The 21537-nt window shown below is 48.0% G+C and overlaps 3 protein-coding genes across 4 annotated transcripts; all 3 read right to left on the bottom strand.

Moving 5' to 3' along the window:
- Window positions 1-343: 343 nt before the first annotated feature.
- Window positions 344-3710, bottom strand: HOXB7 (homeobox B7). The gene is made up of 2 exons (XM_051994737.1): window positions 3174-3710; window positions 344-611 (listed from the first exon to the last, which is right to left on the bottom strand). The coding sequence occupies exons 1-2, from the start codon at window positions 3571-3573 to the stop codon at window positions 358-360; spliced, it is 654 nt and encodes a 217-aa protein (XP_051850697.1). The 5' UTR covers window positions 3574-3710; the 3' UTR covers window positions 344-357.
- A 1494-nt stretch (window positions 3711-5204) lies between these two features.
- HOXB8 (homeobox B8) lies at window positions 5205-8196 on the bottom strand. 2 transcript variants are annotated; one of them, XM_051994733.1, is made up of 2 exons: window positions 7211-8196; window positions 5205-6413 (listed from the first exon to the last, which is right to left on the bottom strand). In XM_051994733.1, the coding sequence occupies exons 1-2, from the start codon at window positions 7632-7634 to the stop codon at window positions 6109-6111; spliced, it is 729 nt and encodes a 242-aa protein (XP_051850693.1). In that variant the 5' UTR covers window positions 7635-8196; the 3' UTR covers window positions 5205-6108. The 2 variants fall into 2 exon arrangements, with proteins under 2 accessions (XP_051850693.1, XP_051850692.1); XM_051994732.1 differs by having other exon boundaries at window positions 5205-6416.
- Window positions 8197-14975: 6779 nt separating this feature from the next.
- HOXB9 (homeobox B9) lies at window positions 14976-21025 on the bottom strand. Its single transcript, XM_051994731.1, has 2 exons — window positions 20380-21025; window positions 14976-17128 (listed from the first exon to the last, which is right to left on the bottom strand). The coding sequence occupies exons 1-2, from the start codon at window positions 20888-20890 to the stop codon at window positions 16893-16895; spliced, it is 747 nt and encodes a 248-aa protein (XP_051850691.1). The 5' UTR covers window positions 20891-21025; the 3' UTR covers window positions 14976-16892.
- Window positions 21026-21537: the final 512 nt, after the last annotated feature.

The following is a 21537-nucleotide window of genomic DNA, read 5'->3' on the forward strand; positions in this document are numbered from 1 at the left end:
ATAGAAAAGAAACAGTATATTCCGAAAAGCTACATAACAGGTAGGTAGATATTACTCTCCTAATGTACAAAACAAACCCAGAATGGACTTTAATATAGGTAGTATTTTTTTCAGTGTTAAGAAACCATAAAGGTTGATCTCTCTCTTTCACACTCTCTCTTACATTCTCCCTTTAAATAGTCTTTTTTTTTCTTCATCAATTTTTTTTTCCTGTTTCATTTTATGAAGTGAATTCTCTCTCTCTCTCTCTCTCTCTCTCTCTCTCTCTCTCTCTCTCTCTCCCCTTCCTTTTTTGCCCCCCTTTCTCTCTCTCTCTCTCTCTCTCTCTCTCTCTCTCTCTCTCTCTCTCTCTCTCTCTCACTCCTCCTCATCTTCCTCAGCCTCTGGTTTATCCTGGTTATTGGAGGTAGGGCAGGTGGTCTTGTTCTCCTTTTTCCATTTCATCCGTCGGTTCTGGAACCAGATTTTGATCTGTCTCTCGGTCAGACACAGGGCATGGGCAATCTCGATCCGTCTCCTCCGGGTTAGGTAACGATTGTAGTGAAATTCCTTCTCCAGCTCCAGGGTCTGGTATCGGGTATACGTCTGTCGGCCTCTTTTTCGGTCTGTCCCTAAGACAATCGTGGGGAAAAAAAGGGGGGGATCAGCTATGGAAACTGCTCAGGTGCTTTTTTTATGCCTAAACCCACCCCATCAGAAAACTCGAACTTTTAATTCATAATGGGGCAGAATTCAGACCTGACCCTCCTGCACTAAAATCCACTTTCTGAAAACTCCAGTTAATTTCCTCCAAACTTCCCTCTATTACCAAAGGCACATAGGCATTTCTACAGACCACAAATGAGGCAAGGAAAGACTCCCATTTTATTCAGATAATCGGTGAATCTTTCTCCCAGAGACATCCTGGGAAGGTCTAATTTATCCCAGGCAAGGGATTTATTTTGCGCAAACCCCTCTTTTTATGGGGAGTCCATCAACACTTGGAAATAAGGATTCTTTTCCAGATTCTTTCTCCTCTCTCTGGGATTCAGAGGCCTCGATTTTTCCTGCAGTCTGCAGTTTTAGGAGAAACCTAAAAGGTCAGAGAAAGGATCCTCAGAATTAGAGTTTCTAGGGAAGGAAGCTACAAGTTCACAATATGTATTTCTTTCTCCTTGAGGACAAGAATAGACAAAAGGAGTCCAAAGTTTCCTGGGCTTATTCCTCAGCCCTGCAGTTTGTTGAGAAGAGAGATGAAAGCTGAGTTCAGAAGGAAAGAATGACAGATGGAAGACTGGAGTTGGTTTGCATTGGGTTTATTATGATTATTTTCCAGTAGCTATTTCAGGGAAAGGTTTTGCCAGGCCTCTCACTCTCCCCAGATGCCAACTCTCCCAGTGGAGCACTCCAAAGAAATCACTGTTGTGAGCTGAGCCTGGGGAAGATGGAGTGACAGGGAGAGCAGCCTAGAACAGTTAAGTATTCTTTTTGGAAGGTGAATGGACAAGATAGGGGAGATCTTACAAGTCTAGGCAGAGTTCCTCTCCTCAGTATACATACCCAGTTATCCTAAAGATTTAAGTCCCTTTGAGGGAGGTGTAGTTGGGGTTGGGTTAAGGGAGGTCTTTGGGCCAGGAATTTGCAAAGGATGTAGGGGGTAATAGAAGGGACCAAGAATCCCTAATTTAAAGTCAGATAAAAGCCAGCTGGAATGTTTATGAGCAGAAAAATTCAGGCTTTGATAAATCAACTGTAAAAACAGATGAATTATAAAGCAGGTAATGGAGAATCTGACCACCAATAATTATCTAGGAATTGCAAGTTTGACCAAACAGGGAACAGTGATGTCAAAGTGGCCAAGGCCAGATCTTTAAGTTTCCCAATCTTGCCCCCAACATACTCTTAGGCTCGGCCCCAGGTAGCTCCTCAAAAACAAGATAATCAAGAACCCAAGCTCTCCCCAGTAAGGAAGTCAATGAAGTTTCCAACACTGACCTTTTCTGAGTAGTGTGGGGCTAGGGAGAGGATGATTGAGCAAGACCCTCCAAGAATTGAGCTTTCCAGGAATGAATGAGCTCCCCTCAGCCCCCTGGGGCTATCCTCCTTACTTGGTCTGTTGTTGGAAATTTTCCTGGGGACCAGTTTTGTTCATTGACTTTAGCTTCTATAGCTGGCAGGTTTCTTTCTTTTAATGAAAGTGGCAAACTTGTTGGCCATTTATTTCTTCGCTGTAATTGACAGTACCTCCCAGGCCGGAATGAATGAGACGGCAGAAATACACCTGAGACTTCAAGGATGATGGTTGACTCTGGGAGGCTTCTAATTTCCCTTCTGCCCCAAATTCATGGAGGGTGGCCCCTCCTTATGTTTCTCATTTTCCCACTTCCTCTCAAACTGCCTGGTCCCCAAGTGGATCTAAGCCTCCTTTTCTTATTCCTCCTTGTCCTGGGCCTTCCTTAACTTCCTCTATCACGTTTTAGGGAACCTACCTCTAATTACCCTGACACCCATCAAAATTAGAATAATGGGTGAGAATGGTTGGCTGGAAGGGGGGGGAGGCTTGTCTCTGAGCTTTCCATTCTCCTTTCCCCTCCCCTCCCCCTACCCTTTCAAGATAGGGGGTGAGCGACACACCCAGAAAGATGAAATCACCAACAGGGAAATGGGGTGGGTGGGAGACTGGGACTGCTGAGGGGAGGGGGAACCTAATGGCTATTATTTCTACAAACCCCAGTCTTTCTCACCCAGACAAACTGCCTCCCCCGAGCCAGTCCTGGCGCAGCTGATTAATATTTAAAGCTTAAAAGGCAGGAATGGGGGGGGGGGGGATAGAGGAAAGCGGTGAGCTAAGGGGCTCGGGAACCTTGGAGAGGAGAGCGGTCCGCTTGGAAGGGCAAAAGGCCCTAAACGGTGCGGGAGATATATACGAATTGGAAGTTCAGTCCAGGGTCGAGATTTGAGGGACTCTTAGGAAGGATCTATCCTGCAGCCGAAGAAAAGCAGCTCAGGCTCCAGTAGACAACAGGACAGGGAGGGCGGTGAATGGGGTGGTTGGAGGTGTAAGAAGACAACCTCTCTTTGGGGGAGGGTGAGAAAGGGAGAGGAAAAGGAGGGTGGGGGTCCAGGGATGGGATGGGAATTGGGGTAGTTTTTTTTTCCTTATTTCATTTTGATTCCTTGCATTGGAGGTTTACCTGTGCTCCGCATCCACGGGTAGATCCGGAAATTACTTTCCGCGGCCAAGTCGGACTCCCTCTGGTCCTTGCCGCCGCCTGCCTTGGCAGAATCGCCGGGACACATCACCGAGAGGTTTTGCTCAAAGGGCGCGCAGTGCATGTTGAAGGAACCCGTTTCCAGCCCGTAGCCGGCCGTGTAGACGCCAGCCGTGCTCTGCCCTGCCATCCCCCCCCCGTTGGGGTACAAGCCCGGCATGGAGGCTGCGAAGGAGGCGCCCGAGCCCGCTCCATAGCCCGGGCGCTGGGCGTTGGGTGCGAAAGCGCAAGAAGTTTGTTCGGGGAAGACTCCGGGAGGGAAAACCGAACTTGCGGCTGGATATTTAGAAAATAAAGCATTCGCATAATACAATGAACTCATAATTTGGCCGGATGATTTGTAGGCAGGGACGTTTTAGTGTCGGTTTTACGAGATTCCTTGATATATTACGGAATTAGAGTCCAGATTTACACCAAAAAGGACCCCCTTTTTCCTCGGTGGGCCACGTGACTCCCGCCCACGTGACGGGGCCTCCTCCAATGGCCGGCCAGCCTCCCCACGGCTCCCGGTAATGTGGAAAAAATTGTGGTGGCGTTGGGTTTATAAAATATGATCAATAATGAATGGAGAGCCCTAGCCCTCTGCACCCGGGCCCGGCCGAAGGGGCCCCGGGAGGGGGCGCGCGGGGGCCGCCGCCCGGGTTCTGGGGACAAGGTGAGGGCTCTGGAGAGCCCCAGAAGATGGGGTGCGAGCCCAAGCTGGGCTGGGAGAGACCCAGACATACACACACACACACACACACACACACACACACACACACACACACACACACGGAGGCACCTTCATGCACACTCACGCACACACTCGAACGTCGGGCACGGGGAGCTATCCATCCCTCCCTCCCCGACCACCAGTTAGGAACAGAAAGCAGAGGGAGACGAATGGACGCGAAAAGCAACTCTTAGATCTTTATTGATCCCGACGAAAATCTCTCTGTCTTTGGGGGAGTTGATACCGATTCTCCTCTCTCCGAAGCTTGGGAGGGGAAGGGGGGGGGGGCCAAGGGGAAGGCCATCCCGGAGCGTCCCCTTCCCCATTCTTCCATCTTCCCTCCAGACAAATGAATCCATTGATAACCAATATTTCATTCTTTTTTTTTTTTAATGCCATTCAACGCTATATTTATGTATTCCGGGCCACGGGCATTGGGCTGAGTTAAAGCACCAGTTCTCGGTTTTCATGTAGAAAATGTTAAGAAGAGAGAGAAGAAGAAAAAGAAAAAGAAAAGCGGGGTGGGGGGAAGTGAGGAGGGAAGTCCTGAACATACTGATCCCCTTGTTCCACAAGGCATGCAGAAAGGCTCTGTTCTCAGGAACATTAGAGCTGAAGGGAAGCGGCCAGCCAGCTGCTGCTCTGAGCATAGGGCACAGATCTCCGAGCCTTAGGAAAGTACCTGTTCCCTGAGAAGGAGAAGAAGTGGGGAAATATCTCCCTTGTTTGTCTCCCTCCCTCCACAACTGTCTTCCTCAACTCTCGGAAAATGGAAATATCTCTGTGTATCTGGGGCCTCCCTCTCTGCCACCTTCTTGGCCCTCTGGCTATACAGACACATAGACACAGAGGACAAATACTTAGACAAAGGGGGGGGGGGGAGACACCGCAGATACAATCCCCAATGTTCCACAGGCCATCCCAGTAGCCTCCTTCTCAGGGGGCAGGAGGGCAAACCCGGGGGCCTAAGAGGAAATAGGGAGAAGAATTCCCTTGGCTCACACCACACACCCTTTCCCAAAAGTCCCACAGCTTTCCAATCAAACAGAACGATTCCCTCACCCCAAATCCCCCTCAGGCCCCAAGGCTCCCACCACCTGCCTCCAGTCCCCCTTTCACCCTCCCCCACTTCCCCCGCCTCCTCTGTTCCTGGGACTGGGCGCCGCTGGCCAAGCCCCCTGCCTGGGTCCCCCTAGCTCTCTGAGGCATCCTGGAGTGAATGATACAGAGCAGCCCCCGTCTTGTCACGGGTTCTCGCTTGTAAACTTTATTGTAACTCTTCCGCCCTTTTCAGGCGCAGACAACAGAACAAAGTATAGAGGCACAACAAAATATATAATTAGCCCCCCCTCCCCCCCATAAAGCAATTCACGGATACAGGATACATTCTCTTCACAGTAAACCTAAGAACACTTTAACAATTGTTCCACTGTGCGCATGCTAACTAAAGTAACCTCTTTTGAGAAACACTTAAGACGAAATTGTCAACCAAAGGGAGAAATAAAGAAAGCGAGCGAGAAGGAGGCGGGGAAGGGGGAAAGAGGAGGGGGAGAAGGAAGGATCGAGGCAATGAAGACGGGGAGAGATGGGGATAGAGAGACAGATAACTACAGCATAAATAGGCAGTTTCATGTTGTTGGGATGACTTATCAGAAATAGATACCTCAGTCAATACAAAGAACCACGAAAAGAAAAAATCATAATTGCACAATGCCAATTTTTACAGAAGGGACTCTAGCATTGAAAGCGGGGGGAGGCCTTTATGTTATTTTTTCTAATAATTTTTTTGGCCCCGTTTAGAGAAAAGGAAGAAACTCAAAGAGAACTCACAGTTATGGTATACAGAAGCTAGTACGATACACTACCACTAGAAACAACGGGCATAGGCGGAGAAAGCTGCCTCACTGCTAACCTGCTTATAATAACTTGCTCTTTGCATATAGTTCGCTTGTATCAAAGGTCGATCAGGAAAGGTGATGCATACAGCCAGAGCGGGGTGACTAGGAACGGGATGGGGGTGGGGGACAGAATGGTGTAGTTGGGCTTGCTGGCTCCCTGGCGCCGCTACGGAAGGGAAAGGAAGGGAAGGGAAGGGGTGTCGCACGACCATTTCATCCACCGTCTCTCGCAGTCTGTCGGCAAAGCCTATTTTTTGTCTGCTTTCTGTCCTTCCCCCTCTTCCTCCGCCTCCTGGGCCCGTTCCATTTTCTGTTTTTCCAACTCTTCCTGCTCGCACTTGCTGCTGGGAAACTTATCTTTGTTGTTCTCCTTTTTCCACTTCATTCTCCGGTTCTGGAACCAGATTTTGACTTGTCTTTCTGTCAGTCCCAGGGCATGCGACACCTCGATCCGCCGCTTGCGAGTCAGATAGGGATTAAACAGAAACTCCTTCTCGAGCTCCAGTGTCTGGTAGCGACTGTAGGTTTGTCTGCCTCGCCTGCGTCCGGCGGCTGCTGGGAGTGGGGAAAGAGCGGAGAGAAAGGGGAGGGGAGGTGGAAATGGAGGATGGGAGGGGGGAGAGAGGAAGAGAAGGTTGAAAGATACGTGAAACAGGCTAGGAGAAGGGTACAATAAAGACAATCTTACACTCGACAAGGAGTGGGGGGAGATGGGCAGGGGGAAAGGGGTGGAGGCAACGGTCAGCAGAGGGGAGTAGGAGATTCATCTGGGGTGAGGGGGGGTCAGATACAACGGAGTCAAAAGAAGTGGGAGAAAAAAGGGGGACATCTCTCCACACACACTGCCCAGAGCCCTCTTTGGGCAGGACTATGGGGGTTCTAATCATTTAAATGCGTCATAAACCTTGGGAAAAAGGAGGTGGAGAGGAGAAAATAAAAAAAAGAGGGGGGTAATAGACCCACCTTGAAAAGCCCCCAGAGCCTCTACCCTGAGAAGAAAAGTTTCTTCAGGGCAATTAAACTATAAAGCAATTTACAAGTGCAAAAGTTGAGAGTCCTCCACACACACACCCCCAAGCCCCACTCCCATCACCCTGTCTCCATTAGCCCTATAAAACAGTTTACAAAAATAGATGGAAGAAGAAAAGCAGTAGAAAGGTTGGGGGGTTTATGGATTCAGGAAATGTCTTTTAACTCTTTAGTAAAAACACACGCATGCACTCACAAAATCTCCCCTTCCCCGGCTTGGTACCCCTTGACTGGCTGTTTTTCCCAGCTCTTTACCGTGTGCCGGCCCGACCTTCTTGCCTCCCCACCCGCCTCACTCTTTGCTTCTTCCGCAGCCTCACCTTGCGGTCGCATCCAAGGAAAGAGCTGCGTAGGAGAAGGACTCTGCTCCGAGCCCTCCGCTTCCTCCCCCAGGCCGTTGGCGGCGGCGAGCTTGCAGTCGGCATACTGCACCAGGTCCGAGTCCTGGGCCCCGAAGAGCGTCTGTCTCTGCAGCGGGTCGTAACCGTAGAAGTTGCTCGGATCCCCATGACAAGCCACCGCGCACGGGTTCTGCTGATACGGGGATGTGGAGAGAGAAGACGCCCCGTGATAGAATTCCTGAATTTGCGTCGGATGCTGGAAGCTGCCTCCGGTACTGGGTCCATACACCACGGTGGGTCTTCCGCCCAGATCCTGGGCGAACCCGCAGTCATAATAGTTGGGGCGCAGGGACTCCCCAGTTTTGTATTTGGAGAACAGTGAGTTGACGAAATAGGAGCTCATTTTATTGAATTTTTGGTGGCGGCGTCGGTGTTGGGGGTTATTGGGGAGGGGGTGGGGAGGGGGAAAGGGAGGGAGAGAAAGAAAAAAAAAAAAAAAACACGAATCACCGGCTCTAGTGCCCCTCACCAGGCAAGGAGAGGGAAAGGAAGAAAAGGGGAAAAAAAAAAAAAAAAAAGAAAAGGCGAAGAAGATCTCGAAGCCGCAACACTTTGTTGTGATTTCCAGGAATATAAAAGGACAGGATAATCGTCAAAAAAAAATCTAAGCTTGCATGGTAGCGAAGACTCACCCTCCCTCCCCCCCACCCCCCCACCCCCCAAACAAAAATATACCGCCACTTAAAGAGTTCCTCGCTTTACATTTCGGAGAAGGGACGGCAGTTCATAAACAGTTTTCGGTGATTTACTTCCCTGCAAATGAGTTCTTTCATATTTTGCACTGTCTTTTCATGATCATTTGCATCCATTAGAGACCCCTCATCCTATTGGCTTCTCCGTACTCCTCCCGGACTGAGCGAGCGAGCGAGCGCGGCGCGGTGGCGAGAGCAAGAGAGAGGGAGGGAGGGAGGGAGGGTGAGAGAGAGAGAGAGAGAGAGAGAGAGAGAGAGAGAGAGAGAGAGAGAGAGAGAGAGGAAAAACACTTAAGGAGAGGAAGAGAAAAGGAGAAGATGGAGAGAGAGAAAGAGAGAGAGAGAGAGAGAGAGAGAGAGAGAGAGAGAGAGAGAGAGAGAGAGAGAGAGAATACGGATTAAATATGTTTAACTACCTACATTAATGAGATATATCTAGCCTCACAACAAATCAAATACCTTCGAGGACCACCCCCAAAGAATGATGTGGGGGAGTCGTGAAAAGGGAAAGGGGAAAAAAAACTGGGAGGCGTCAGGGCCCGCTGTTAATTTCGTGATTTTAACGAGGCAGTTGGAGTCTTTCTAAATGTCAGGGTCGCTTTGGAAAACTGTAAAAGAACACGGTTTAATTGCGCCGAGTTTTAAAAGGTCCTATAAATGTAATTGGTATTTTAATACAAGTTATCAAATCATACAGCTTCTTCTCCTAAACATATTTTAAAACAAACGAGGTCGTCATATTTAAGGTTTTAATGATCAATTTCCTTATTATTGATAAAGGTTTAACTATCATATGGAGGGAATTGGCTTTGTAATAGGGCCCCCAAAAACGGCTGTAAACTCTTTAACAAACTATAAAACGCCATAAAGCCGAGGCTGTTGTTGTTGTTTATACCACAGCGCATAAAAGCTGTTAGCATTTTACGAGTTCCTTCCTCTACAGCTATAAAATCGTGGGTTCGATCGGCCCCCTCCGCCTTATTGCTAGATGTTGGGGGTGTCAATGGCGAAATTAAAATGATTATGGCTTTTCCGGCACGATCTGCAACTTTGGCAGGGGATTTGCCCCCTTCCCGTTGCAGGAGCCGGGGGGTCTTCCCTCCAGACCCAGGACTGCGCTTCCCCCCAATACCACGTATTCACCCCCCCCAGCTTTTCTCCCTTTTTCTTTCTTTCCTTCTTTCTTTTTAAAAATACAAAATACTCCAGAGAGGGCAAGCTATGGGAGGGGCTGGAGGAGGGTAGAGGAGGGAGGGAAGGTGGGGAAAAGAAGGAGAAACTTTACCGACGCTGGAGCACGGAGCAGAGTTCGCCCCACGACTGCAGACACCGCAGTTTTGCACAATTTCAGCACCGAGTTGGGGAAATAAGGAGGGGATGGGCTGGGGGAAAGGGAGGGGTGTGTGTGTGGGGGGGTACAGATTCCCCCGACCCAGTCAGCGTTTTTAGGGGACATATTTTTTTGTATTTGAGATGGCACAAGCGGACTGTCACCAGTCCCTAAAAAAACCAAGGGCCGGCACCCATATCTCCCGAACTGTTTTCGTCTCTCTCAATTGCACCCCACTTTTGGCTTTTCTTATAATGCGTATTACATTACCCAACCGAAATGGAGCCCTCCCCAATCAAAAGCAACATATCAAAGGCATGAAAGGACCAGCTATCTTTTGAGGTACTAGCTTCTTATCCAGCTTTGATGCCGAACTGGCTACCAGCTTATACCTCGATTACTCAATACTAGGGGCGGCTTTGAGCTCCGACTGTAAAGCGGAGGGGATGGTTTATTTAGGAGGGGGCCTGAAAATAGATCAACTAGGCCACTGCCACCTCCTGACCTAGAGTTAAGAAAGGTGTGTGTTTGGGAAACAGAGAGGAAGGAAGTTTGGACATTCTTCTAATCTTAGGTCTGCAGCCGGGTTCCACTTGGCCCAGAAAACCCGGCTCTGCGAAAGGTATTATAAGGAGGCCTGGGTGCAGTTCTAATGGCCAGGATCTATCGGTATTCAATATGCCTTTTTTCTGCCTCCTCCCTGACTACCATGGGGTGCCCTGGCTCTGGACAGACGGCCCATTTCTTTCTTGAGATCGTTTGCCTTTGGGGGGGGTGTGTGTAAAATAAATGGATTTGTATTCAAGACATTAGCTTTTTCGTTTTTGTTTTAATTGAAATGAAATATCTTCTTGTACACTTCTCCAAACTTGGCTTAGGCCTGTATTTTTTCCAGAGTCTTTGGGACATTCTTCTTTTTCCCCACTTATCGCTTTGGTTTTAAATAAGAAGTGCTACTCTCATCTTTGAGCCTCCCCCCCATTTTCCGTCTCCCTATCCACAGCTAATCTCATTCTAAATGTCTATACCCCTGCTACTTAAGCTGCTGCAGAATTTCCAAGAGAAACTCAATAGTGGATTCTGGAAAATAGGAGAAAGAGAAGAGAAAGGGGGAGAGAGGCAAAAAGGAGCAGAGAAAAGGAGAGGAGACAAAGAGGGCTCAGATAAAGAAGGGAGCCAGGGAAAACTCGGGGGCAAAGGCTGAGAGTGGAGCTGTTATAGGAAGTTAGCATTTTTTTCAAGTTCGGAAGCTTTTTATGGTTATGGCATGAGTGAACTCACCAGCAAGGCAGGAATTCACTATGAGCGGGGAAGGCTCCTCCTAAATCATCTCACTACTGTACCACAGATTCCCAAAGAAAAGAAAATGTTTCTATTATAAGAGAAAACAAGGAAGAATGAGAGAAGAGAATTCATAAACACCCAATGGAGACTAGATTTATTAGGGAGGTGTAAAGCTGAGGGAAAAACTGAATTTTCAGTCTGTGTCCTCACTCGGGCAGTGAGACACGGGAATTCCTGTGCTAATCAATGCTGTACGGTCAAAGCCTTCTCATTTCGCTCTCGGGGTAGGGTAGGATAGAACTGAAATTGGGGAAGGGCAACAGAATTGCCGGGCAAGTCTGATCGTGCGGAGTCAAGGAGGATAGTAACCCCAGAGGATATTTCCAACCCAGATCTTTCCAGATCAAGAACTCTGACCTTAAAGTAGCAAAAAGCAATAGCTTCTTCTCCTCCATCCCTCCCAAGTATCCCAAATAGCTAGATAGCTCAGTATTTCTTCTTGATGAAATCGGACAGACTTAGACATTTAAGAAAAACAGAAACAAAAGGAAAGGGACATTTTCAAACACCTATGTTCCCATCATCAAAATAGGAACTAGAGAAGTCTAGATTGCCCCTCAGTTTCAGGAAGAACAACCATTTGAAGCCCTCAGGAACCTTATTATATCTATATAGATAAGTGGGTAGGCAGGCAGGTAAGTAGGTGGCCCGACAGAGTACAAAAATAGGCAAACATTTCAAATCCATTGTATTCCAGAGACGCACTCCTCTAATTTCATTGTTGCAAGAGGAACAAAATTCCAGAGGGTATCCCACAAACACCTTTACTCTGATCCTCAAGAAAAGATCGTTACTCAGCCTTTTTCCTTTTCAACCTGTCTTTCCTACAGCCAGCTTGGAGGCCCCACATCCGAATCCTAGAGGGCAAGCTTTATCCTGAAACTGCCTTCTCTCTAACACCTCTGGACCTTCCTCCTATCTCTACTGATTTTCACTTGTTCTACTTCTTATAGAAGGACATTCACTTATATCCCTAAAAAATCCTATATTTCAGAACCGCTGTCTCACATTTATCTGAACACATTATTAGTGGTTTAATGTCCATTTTAAACACATTTGATCGACCCCTATCAAGCCTTCCTCTTGGAGAACGGGGATAGATTTCTCCTCTTAGTGGGATTGTAATTCCTTATTTTCTACGAAAGGTAGGAACAAATATTTATATTATATATACGTATGTATGTTACATATACACACAAAATTGGGAAAGATCACAATTAACCTGATATTTTCATTATGTTCAAATGATTCATGACTTTCAGTAAATATACAATTTACTAGCTTCTGGGGGATTAAGGTGTTGGGTAAAGCCTCGGTGCCCTAGAGCCAGCGCTCCGGGGATTTTAGCATGGAGCAAGGGCTCCATCTAGCGGTCTGTCCTCGACAAGGTCCGACCTGGGGCAGCAGTCCAACCTGATTGCCGGGAGAAAGAAGGGAAAGGAAGGGGAGGAAAACAAACAAACAAACCAACCCACAATCTTTCGTTATCAGCAAAGGGAGGAGGAATGAGAAAGGAAGAGAAAGTGTTGAAATCAGGAAATGGTTCATGAGGTTTTGAGGATAAGCAGGGAGAGAGAGAGAGAGAGAGAGAGAGAGAGAGAGAGAGAGAGAGAGAGAGAATGAATAAAAGAAGACATAAGCTGTTTTCTCTTCATCCTCTCCCCCGCCCCTTCTGCCTGGAAGCATCCAGTGCTGCAACGTTTATGGACCATACGAGGATTGAGGGGTGGGGGGGTGGGGGTGGGCGGTGTGGAATGAACGCTTTTGAAAAGCCACACAATTGTTTCGGACCCTGAGACTAAACAATTGGGCTTTCTATAGGGAAAAAGGGACGGAGAGGACGAGAGGGGAGAGGGGCTGTAAATAGATCAGAGCCTGTCCCGATCCAGACGTCTCGCCTTAACTTGTGTGTGTGTGTGTGTGTGTGTGTGTGTGTGTTTGTATCCGTTTATGACTCCCAATTCTAGGAGCCTGCAATTGCTAAGGGATAGAGGGGTGGGAGGTGGAGTGGGGGGGTGGGGGGAGAGAACAAAGAGATGAGTCCGGAATGCTATATCTAAAGCGTCTGTGACAACAGTCCCCTTCTCTCCTCCCCCCTTTCTTTTTTCCTTGTTGCCCCTTTTCCCTTCCCCCTCCTCTCACCCCACATCCTACGCCACCCTGAGTATGTGTGTGTGTGAAACTTCGAGGTATCCACAGATGTAGTCTTTGCCCCTACCCATCCCCACCCCCACCCCCTGCCTCAGTCCCAGCGCTAATTTGGGAGAACCGGAAAGTTTCCGCTCACTGTTTGCTTTGCTGCTATTTAGTTTCTTAACCTTCAGAAATTTCTACGCTATAAAGTTTTATAGCGGTCATATTCTTTTACTGCAGCGCACACTGCATTGAATTCGCTCTCGGGGTCTCTTTGCGTCCCTCTCACTCTCCCTGTATTTTCCTTCTCTTCAGTGACAAGTGACTTCCCAATCTCTTCTCTTCACAAGTCATCTCTCTCCCTTCTTTGTTTTCCCCTTCAAAGTAGCCACCTCCCATGCGTAGGACCCCGGCGCCACTGCAGAGAAGTCCCTTTTCTCTGGTTCCCTAGCTCTGTTTCCTGCTGATGTCCGCTCTCCTCACAGTGGAGAAGAGCTCAGCGCTATCTGCCGACCACAGAGCCGCATCAGCAGGACCGGGGCCAATTACTATGCATGTAATATATTTTCTACGATATATAATAAAAGCCTGTATTTTCTATTACTTAGAATATCTACAGGGTGTGAAGGAAATCCCTTAACACAGACTTCCAGATTTCTCTCTCTTAATATAGTTCTCATTCCCATTTATTTATTTTTCTTAGTTTGAGGGGAGTAGACCGCCATTTAATTTTCTGGACTCTTTATTCCTGGGTTATCTCTCTCCCCTTACAACCCTTAGAGAGTTTTAAAAAAAGAAAGAAAGAAAGAAAGAAAGAAAGAAAGAAAGAAAGAAAGAAAGAAAGAAAGAAAGAAAGAAAGAAAGAAAGAAAGAAAAAAAGAAAGAAAGAAAGAAAGGGGCTGGCATCAGCAGATCGACTAGCAGTTTGGACTGAGGTCAGATGCAAGACTCTCTGGTATACCCAAGTCAGACCAACCTAGGCAGTGAAGCAACACCAAAAATAATTACAAACTTTTAGCTAGAAGGAATGGGTGTGGTGATTGCTCCAAGATTGAGAGGTAATCGAAGTCCAACAGAAAGTGGGGACACAGAACCTCAAGAAACCAAACCTATGGTTCTCGAAAGGGGTCCTGGAAAGAAAAATAGATCTTTCAAGTTCCCAGCACAGTCTCTCATACTTTCTAAGAGTACACTTCCTGATTGCTGCTTGTGGTTGAGGTAAAGCAAAGGAAAATAAAAATCTTAAAGAAGGCATCCTTAGAAAGCACTCCAAATCTCATGTTCTGAAAAAGCTAAGCAGACTAAGTGAAGAAAGGATACAGGAAAGACAGATCGAGGAGAGGACTTTTCCAAATGAATCCAAATGAGAAACCCTTGGCCTGGTAGGGACCTCATTTTTTTTTTCCCTTAGAGAACAGAGATGGGGCACTGGAATAATTCCACGGATCTTCTGAAGAGTATGGTTTTCCTCCTAGGGAAATCTGGAAGAAACAATCCTTTTCCGACTCTAGGAATTCCCGCTTACAGCAAACTAGTTAAGAAAAGCTAATCCCAGTTGATCCTATGGATGAGGATTCTACATTGGAAGGGTAATAATTTTACTGGGCCCTAAGTATTTACTCCGCAATTATTTACCTATGACTACCTAAAGGTGACATTCTTTATCGCGGGCATGATTTGTTCAAGACAAGAAGGAAACCGGAAAAAGAGGGAAGTCGGTACTTAGGCAGTTGTTTTAGTCCCAGTAAAATGGTTTAGACTGGGGAGAAGCAGCAGGGATGCCTGGAGCAAAGATATGGGTAGGTGCGGAGAAAGAGAAAGAGAGAGAGAGAGAGAGAGAGAGAGAGAGAGAGAGAGAGAGAGAGAGAGAGAGAGAGAGAGAGAGACTCAACTCTCCCCCAAACTCATAACCATTTCTTTCATATCTTTTCCTTTCTCTCCTTTACTGGATTAGAACTCGGGCTTCCCAATTTAGAAGCTCAGTTCCTGAAAGCAAATATAGAGCCCATCGTTTCTAGGAGTGGGAATGGTGGGGGTGGAAATGGAGAGATAGATCCCCAACTCTCCTTCTATAAGGTTAAGGCAATTCCACCTCAGAGAAATCTGATAATATCCCCAAACAGTCTTCCCGGGAACAAGGCAGTGTCTTAGGCGGGTGAGAGGAGAAACAAGAGATACACGCAAAAGAGATTTATTTTGAGATATATATATATATATTTGAGGGGGGATTCTTTCCTCTTTTTTCTTCCAAAACGAACACTCTGAGAGCTATACTTACCCCCTCCCTTCCCCTCTTCTTCCCCTCCCCCTCCCCAAAATAAGTGGCAACCGAAATCCGGAGGCAGGATCACCCCCTAAAAAAGCACAAACACTGACACAACATTACAACACCCACCGACATAGCAAAAAGTTCTAAGCGAGTTTCCCCTTCGAGCAGCCGGGGGACAAGGAGAGATGGTTCCTCCAAACCCCGGTTTGGGGAATGCGAGTATGGGGAGGGACGGAAGGGGGACGGGAAAAAAAGCATTAGTTTGTCTCTATGAAGACTCCCATTTGTCCTTTCCACTCGGGACTAGGTCTAGGGGAAGTCGTCTTGGTACACTGGTGGTCCCAAGTTTGAGACCGAGTCCGGATCCTCTGCGCCGCTCAGAGGGTCTCGGGATTCTTTTTCCAGGACGAGATGGAATACAGCGGGACCAACCATTTCCTTCCGAGAGGAAACTTCGGGAGTCCACAGATTCCACTGGCTTTTTGAGGGCATGTTGGACCAGAAACAAAATGATATGAAGGGAAAAGAGAAGACCTTTGCAGGTCCTTACTGAATTCACAACTGAGTTTTGTTATTCACAGTTCCTCTTGGAAGGGAGAGAGGAGGGAATCGATTCACAATAAATTACAAATCTGAGTCTCCCGCCTTGCCTCGGTGAATAGAGCGCCGGGTGAAGTGACTAGAGGGAGCTGAGTTTACTCTCCAAGGTATTAATTAGACAGTTTGTCCGGGCTGGGACTGGAGTATTCCAAGGTTCAGGGCCTAGAGAAGTGCTCGGAACTGAGAAGGCTGCAGGGCATGGTCTGGCATTTCGCAATACAGAACAAAAACAAAAATGAAGGTATGGAGAAGAAGAAGATGGAAAGAAAGGACCGGGTAATAGTTCTAGTTTTACCATAAAAATACCAGGACTATGTCAGGAAGGGATCTAGGTAAGGGATCTGGAGACAGTGAATTCGAACAAGACCCACTTTGCTCTAACCACACCCCACCTCAGCTTCTAGCTCTGGGCAGCGTTTTCTGGTAGGTATATGTGTTTGTTCTAATAAACTAGCGATTTTCTGTGGGCAAGTATGAAGAGATGAGTCTTCGATTCTAAGAACAACTCTTAGGATGTACCTGGGGGAGGGAGGGGAGGCGCGAGAAGGCAGGGATTGCACCAGATCTTTTTGCAGAACTGTATCCTGGAAGGAGAGCCTTCAAGGATTTTAAGTATAATTGTGCGTCCCTATACCTGCGTTTGTTCAATTTGAGGGAAGCTTGTTTAGGGATGTTGAGCTGTATATGTAGATTATATATTTTATGTATGAACAGTGTGTGTTTGTGAGCAGTCCGCAATTCGAATTATGTGATCGGTGTTTCATTCGTGTTCACTCGTGTATCATACAGGCATCTATCGGGCTTATGTATTAAAGGTTCTCCAAGAGCGGGTTTCTGTGTGGCCAGCAAAATTGGTGTTCTAACTCAATGCAGGGATGGAAGGAGGCGGCCAGACTGTTTGGGACATATTTTCCCATTCTGCTAAAAATATCTGAGCTGGTTACATCTACTTTCTAAACCAAATATGCTCCTTATCTCCAATTTTACTGCTCTATCTTGGAGTTTCCAAAAGCATCTTCAGCTAGGAAACTGGAGAATCCAAAGAGGGAGGAGAAGGGAGGAAAAAAGGTTTGGGGCGCAGATAAAATCTGCAATAGAAAGAAACCCCCTCCCCGCTTACATGATTGAAACTCTGGTAACATTGTGTTGCTAACCATCTCTTATAAATAAGATTCGATGGAAGTGAGGGGCTAAGTTGAGGGCGTGGGAAGGGGGTAGAGAGGCTCGAGCTGTCTATTCTTTGCCTTGTTCCTTATTCATTTTCTTCATTTTCATCCGTCGGTTTTGAAACCAGATTTTGACTTGTCTCTCACTCAAGTTGAGGAGTCTGGCCACCTCGTGCCTACGGTCCCTCGTGAGGTACATATTGAATAGAAACTCCTTCTCTAATTCCAGCGTCTGGTATTTGGTGTAAGGGCATCGCTTTTTCCTGGAGGAGCGGGCATGCAACCAGTTGGCAGAGGGATTGGCTGAAAGAGAAGGAGCGATAGAATCAAAAGAGAGGAAGAGAAAGATGGCCAGGAAGAGACTCAATTCCCCCAACCTTTATAGTTTCAGGATATGGCCCCTGGCCTGTCCCACTTCTATCAGTACTTCACATCCATTCAGGGCCTTAGTAGTTCAAGGGGACAATAAATACCCAGTTTGTTCATCTGTCCTCCCCGCCTCACTCCAAGTCATCACCTAGAAGTGGGAATTCACCTAAAATGGACCATTAAGAAATTAATAATAAATAATGACGGCCAACGATTATATAGTGCTTTATGACACTTATCTGGTTCAGATTTTCTTGACTGGTAACGAGCTCTTACCTCTTTCTCCTCCAACCCAAATCTCAAACACTTCCCAAGAGACTACAGCTTTTTTCTAAACCGGATAGAATTAAAAAGTTCTCTTCTATATTGCTCAGGATTAGAAAACTGTAAAAGGACATGGCAAGATGAGAGAAAAGGGGGTAATATGCTTGACAGGGAGCCGGAGATTTGGGGTCAGAACAAAACTGAGTTCTCTTCAATACCACCTTATGGAAATTGCCCTGAGCTCCTGCCAAGTCTCAGGGGACTTGTGTGTTAGTGTCAAAACATACACAGGAACACCCAAATTCACAGGCACAGGGGCACACGAGTACATAGACACACACATTCCAATTGCAACCATTTGTCAACTCCATCCCACGCGACTTTGCCGGTGGCTCTGAAATAACTTATGATTGCAATATTCTCACCTTGGCCTCTCTAGGCCTCAGAGTTTGGTTAAGCCAAGGTTCAGAGAAAATATTCAGGGAAATTGAGGAGGGGTGGGGCGGGGGAGCCAGAGCCCTAGTCTCAAGTCTCTCCCTATCCCATCCCCCATGAACACCTACTTTGTCCAATGCCATACTGTGCGCAAAGATGGGAGAGAGGGGGAGAAGAATCAGGAGGAAAAGAAACAAAACAAAAATTAAGAGACAACCCTCTTCTCTGTCCCCTTCTCCCTATGATTCTTTTCGAATTCTTGAAAACAAAAGATGAACCAGTGGGGAACAACAGCCGATCTGGGTTGGTTTCCTCTCCCGAAATGGAATCCCCTGAATATTTTAAAATAATCCGGTTAATCTGACGCTATAAGTACCGTGTCTCACCAATTTGCTGCGCTATTTCCTTAATGTGATTGACTGGGCTGGGACATGGAGCAACATTAAATATTAAAGAGGAAGAAAGCTGTTAATAATTGATGCTGGCGAAGCTGCTCCCTCTCTTTAATGGGATTTCGAGGCCGAGTTTGAGGCTTTGGGGGAGGCAGTGTGGGTGTCCTAAATACGAACTATTTCCCTTTCAGTCCCGCCAGTTCGAGGGGGACATTTGTTCAGTAGAGAGGGCTGAGGGGGGTCGTCTTTTCCAACAGAGTTGACCCCAACTCTAACCCTGCTGAGCCACCTCCTGAGCCCCCACCCCTTATTGCCATCCCTCTCCAGACCACTGTGGCGTGGAAAAACCATGGGGAATCAGACAGAGGGGAGCCAGAACTGTAAATTGTATACTTAGTCCCAACGGAAAGACAGAGGCAGAGAGAAAAGGGAGGGAGGGAGGGAGGGAGAGAGAGAGAGAGAGAGAGAGAGAGAGAGAGAGAGAGAGAGAGAGAGAAGGAGAGAGAGAGAAGAGAGAGAGAGAGAAGAGAGAGAGAGAGGAGAGAGAGAGAGAGAGAGAGAGAGAGAGAGAGAGAGAGAGAGAGAGAGAGAGAGGAGAGAGAGAGAGAGAGAGAGAGAGAGAGAGAGAGAAGGAGAGAGAGAGAGAACCTTGTCACATCTTGTCTCCGCTTTGTTTATTGTTTAGAGGCTTGGTTTTTGCCCAAGTATCTCCTACCTTACTTCCCCTATTCAATCTCAAAAATGGGGACAGGCGGGCAATACCAGGGGACTTGCTACTTCTGAAAGACTGTAGAATTCGGAAAGGAATATTCCTGGAGGGTTTTTTGGGGGGGCGGGGAGAAAGGGGAGCAATGCAAGACAAGTTATATTCAGAAAAGTTGAGCTGCCCTTGAGCCTCCTCACACGCAGTCAACTCCATCAGCTCTTTAATCTAAATTTGGGATTTTGACCTGTGTACCAGGAGCTATAGGTCCCGGGAAGTTTAGAAAAGCTCCCTGAGGTGTCAAAGCGTTCTAAATAAAACGTAATGCTACAACCCACAGAGGCACTGGGCGGGGCACCCCTGAGGGAAAAGTTTAGGGCTGGGTAAAGTGAATCATGCTCCGCTGAAAAAGAAGCACGGACTATGTGGACTGGCTCAAGCGCAGAGCGACCAGGAAGACATCCAGGAGGCGCGAGGCTTCCTTTCTGGCTTTCCAGGCTTGCTGCGGCCGTGCCTACATTAACTCCCAGCCCGGAGGGGGAGCTGGCGAGGCGGAGCTGAAAAGACTGTGGAAAGACTGGAACGGGAGGAGGGCGGAAGTCTTGGGACTATTATTGCTTGTGTTTTTATCCTTTTCCTTCATCTTTTCCTCCTTCCCTCCCGCAAACAGGGGACGGAAGCGGCGCGTGATCCAGTTCGAACAATTCACCAAGCTGTTGCATCTCAAATAAAACCCTAATGAGGCGCCCCACCCTCCTTCCAGTCCTTCCCCTCTTAGCTATTTGTTTTTACTGTTTGCGCGCATCTCAGAAATATTAATTTCACCGACAGTGAATTTAATTTAAGAAATACGAGCGCTCTAGTTGTCCCTAGAACCTCCCATTCACACACTTTCACGGTCAGAGCGAACTTAACAGCTTAAGTCTCGGGGCCAGGGATCTCTTCGAAGCTTCCCAGTTTCCCCTTACGTCTTGTTTTGCTCCCCCTGGTCCCTGACTCTCTCCTTGCCAGTTCAGTGGCCCTCTCCCCCTCCAACTTCGCTCCAATCCAGCCAGCAGCTCCCCGCCTTCGAGCACGGGAGAGAAAGGAAAGAAAAAAGAAAGGGAAAAGAAAACTCGGAAAACTGGTCCAGCTTGTGCTTATAGCCTGGACAAAGCTCCTCCTAGAATTTTAAGGGGACTGCCACATCTACCCCCTTTCCCGCCTCCCAGGGTAGTTGGCCTGCCCCACTTCCGAGTATCCCGCCCTCCTTCCTTCTCACTCTCTCCGCCCGACACCGTTGTAACTTTACATTGTCCGGGGTTTATTACCTCCCTCCCAACTCCCCACCTCTTCCCTCCCACCCTTCGCTCTCTAGCTGCCTTGGCATTTCCTCACTTTTTATAACTTACTTTGATCAGGCCTCTCTTTGTCTTCGCTTCCTTCACAAAGTTTATTGTCTCCGTAGCCGGGTCTTTGATTAGATAGGATAGCTTCCCTTCCGGACGAAGTTTCTAAATTGTACTCCGGGGTGCCCTGCTTAAGGAGCTCCCCTGAGCCCCCCAGCAGCGGCTCGGCTTTCACCAGGGGCTGCCCCGGCCCCCCCTCGCTCCTGGGCACCGGCTCCAACCAGGTGCGGAGATACCTGCTCTCCGAAGGCGGGACGCTCTGGTGTTGGATATACGGGTGGTAGACAGAAGGGAGGCTCCCCGACGAGTGAGGGCTCAGAGGCGTCCACGAGGCGCTGAAGACAGGAGCTTTGGGCTGGAAACTACAGGAGGGGAATTCGAGATGCTCCGCGTGGCCGGCTTGGCGAGGACTCGTGTATTGGCCGGAAGGAAACTTGGCTGGAGGCGCGTCTTCACTCTCGTGACTTATGATCGAGTCAACATAATAACTGCTAAGCGTCCCAGAAATGGACATTCTCAGACATTATACAGGGAGCGTTTTCAGGGAAGGGAAGCGCTAGCGCGGAGGCGCCCTATATCGGGAGAGGTGGCTACAGGACAGGTCTGAGGGTTTGGACGCGACCCCCCAACCCCCCACCCACCCACCCCCACCCCCTGCTCAACTTCTCAGCCAACAAAGTACAGTTGAGCAGCCGGGCTCGGCGCTTCTTGCAAAATGATTGGTCAAAGTTTTTCCGACTGCCTGATAAAGCGTCAGCTTCGACGTAAATCAATCGAGCGAGGGGGCTGCGCTCCCGCTGTCATCCGCGCTGCATTCCATATCAAGGATGAATTGTTTTATGCAATGTGGCAACACGTCAGGGCTCCAGCGACCACGTAACCTCAGCCCGAGCCGCCGGCCGCCCGGGGTCCCCCCCGTTTGGAGGAAGGGGGGTTTAAACTCTCAACATGGGCGGGGGTGGGGGAACGGGCGGAGAGAGCTGTGAGCTTCGTTGGAGGGACTCTGACTGCTCAGCACTCTCCCCTGGCGGGTCGCAAAGGGAAAGGACCCCAGCCTGGAGAGCAGCCGGAGAGATCCTAAGGAATAATTAAAAAATAGATGGTTTCCGCTCCTTCACACTCCTACTCCTCACTCTCCCACCCTGTCAAGGCCTCCTTTCC

Source organism: Antechinus flavipes, chromosome 4 (genome assembly GCF_016432865.1).
Source record: "Antechinus flavipes isolate AdamAnt ecotype Samford, QLD, Australia chromosome 4, AdamAnt_v2, whole genome shotgun sequence".
Taxonomy (NCBI): domain Eukaryota; kingdom Metazoa; phylum Chordata; class Mammalia; order Dasyuromorphia; family Dasyuridae; genus Antechinus; species Antechinus flavipes.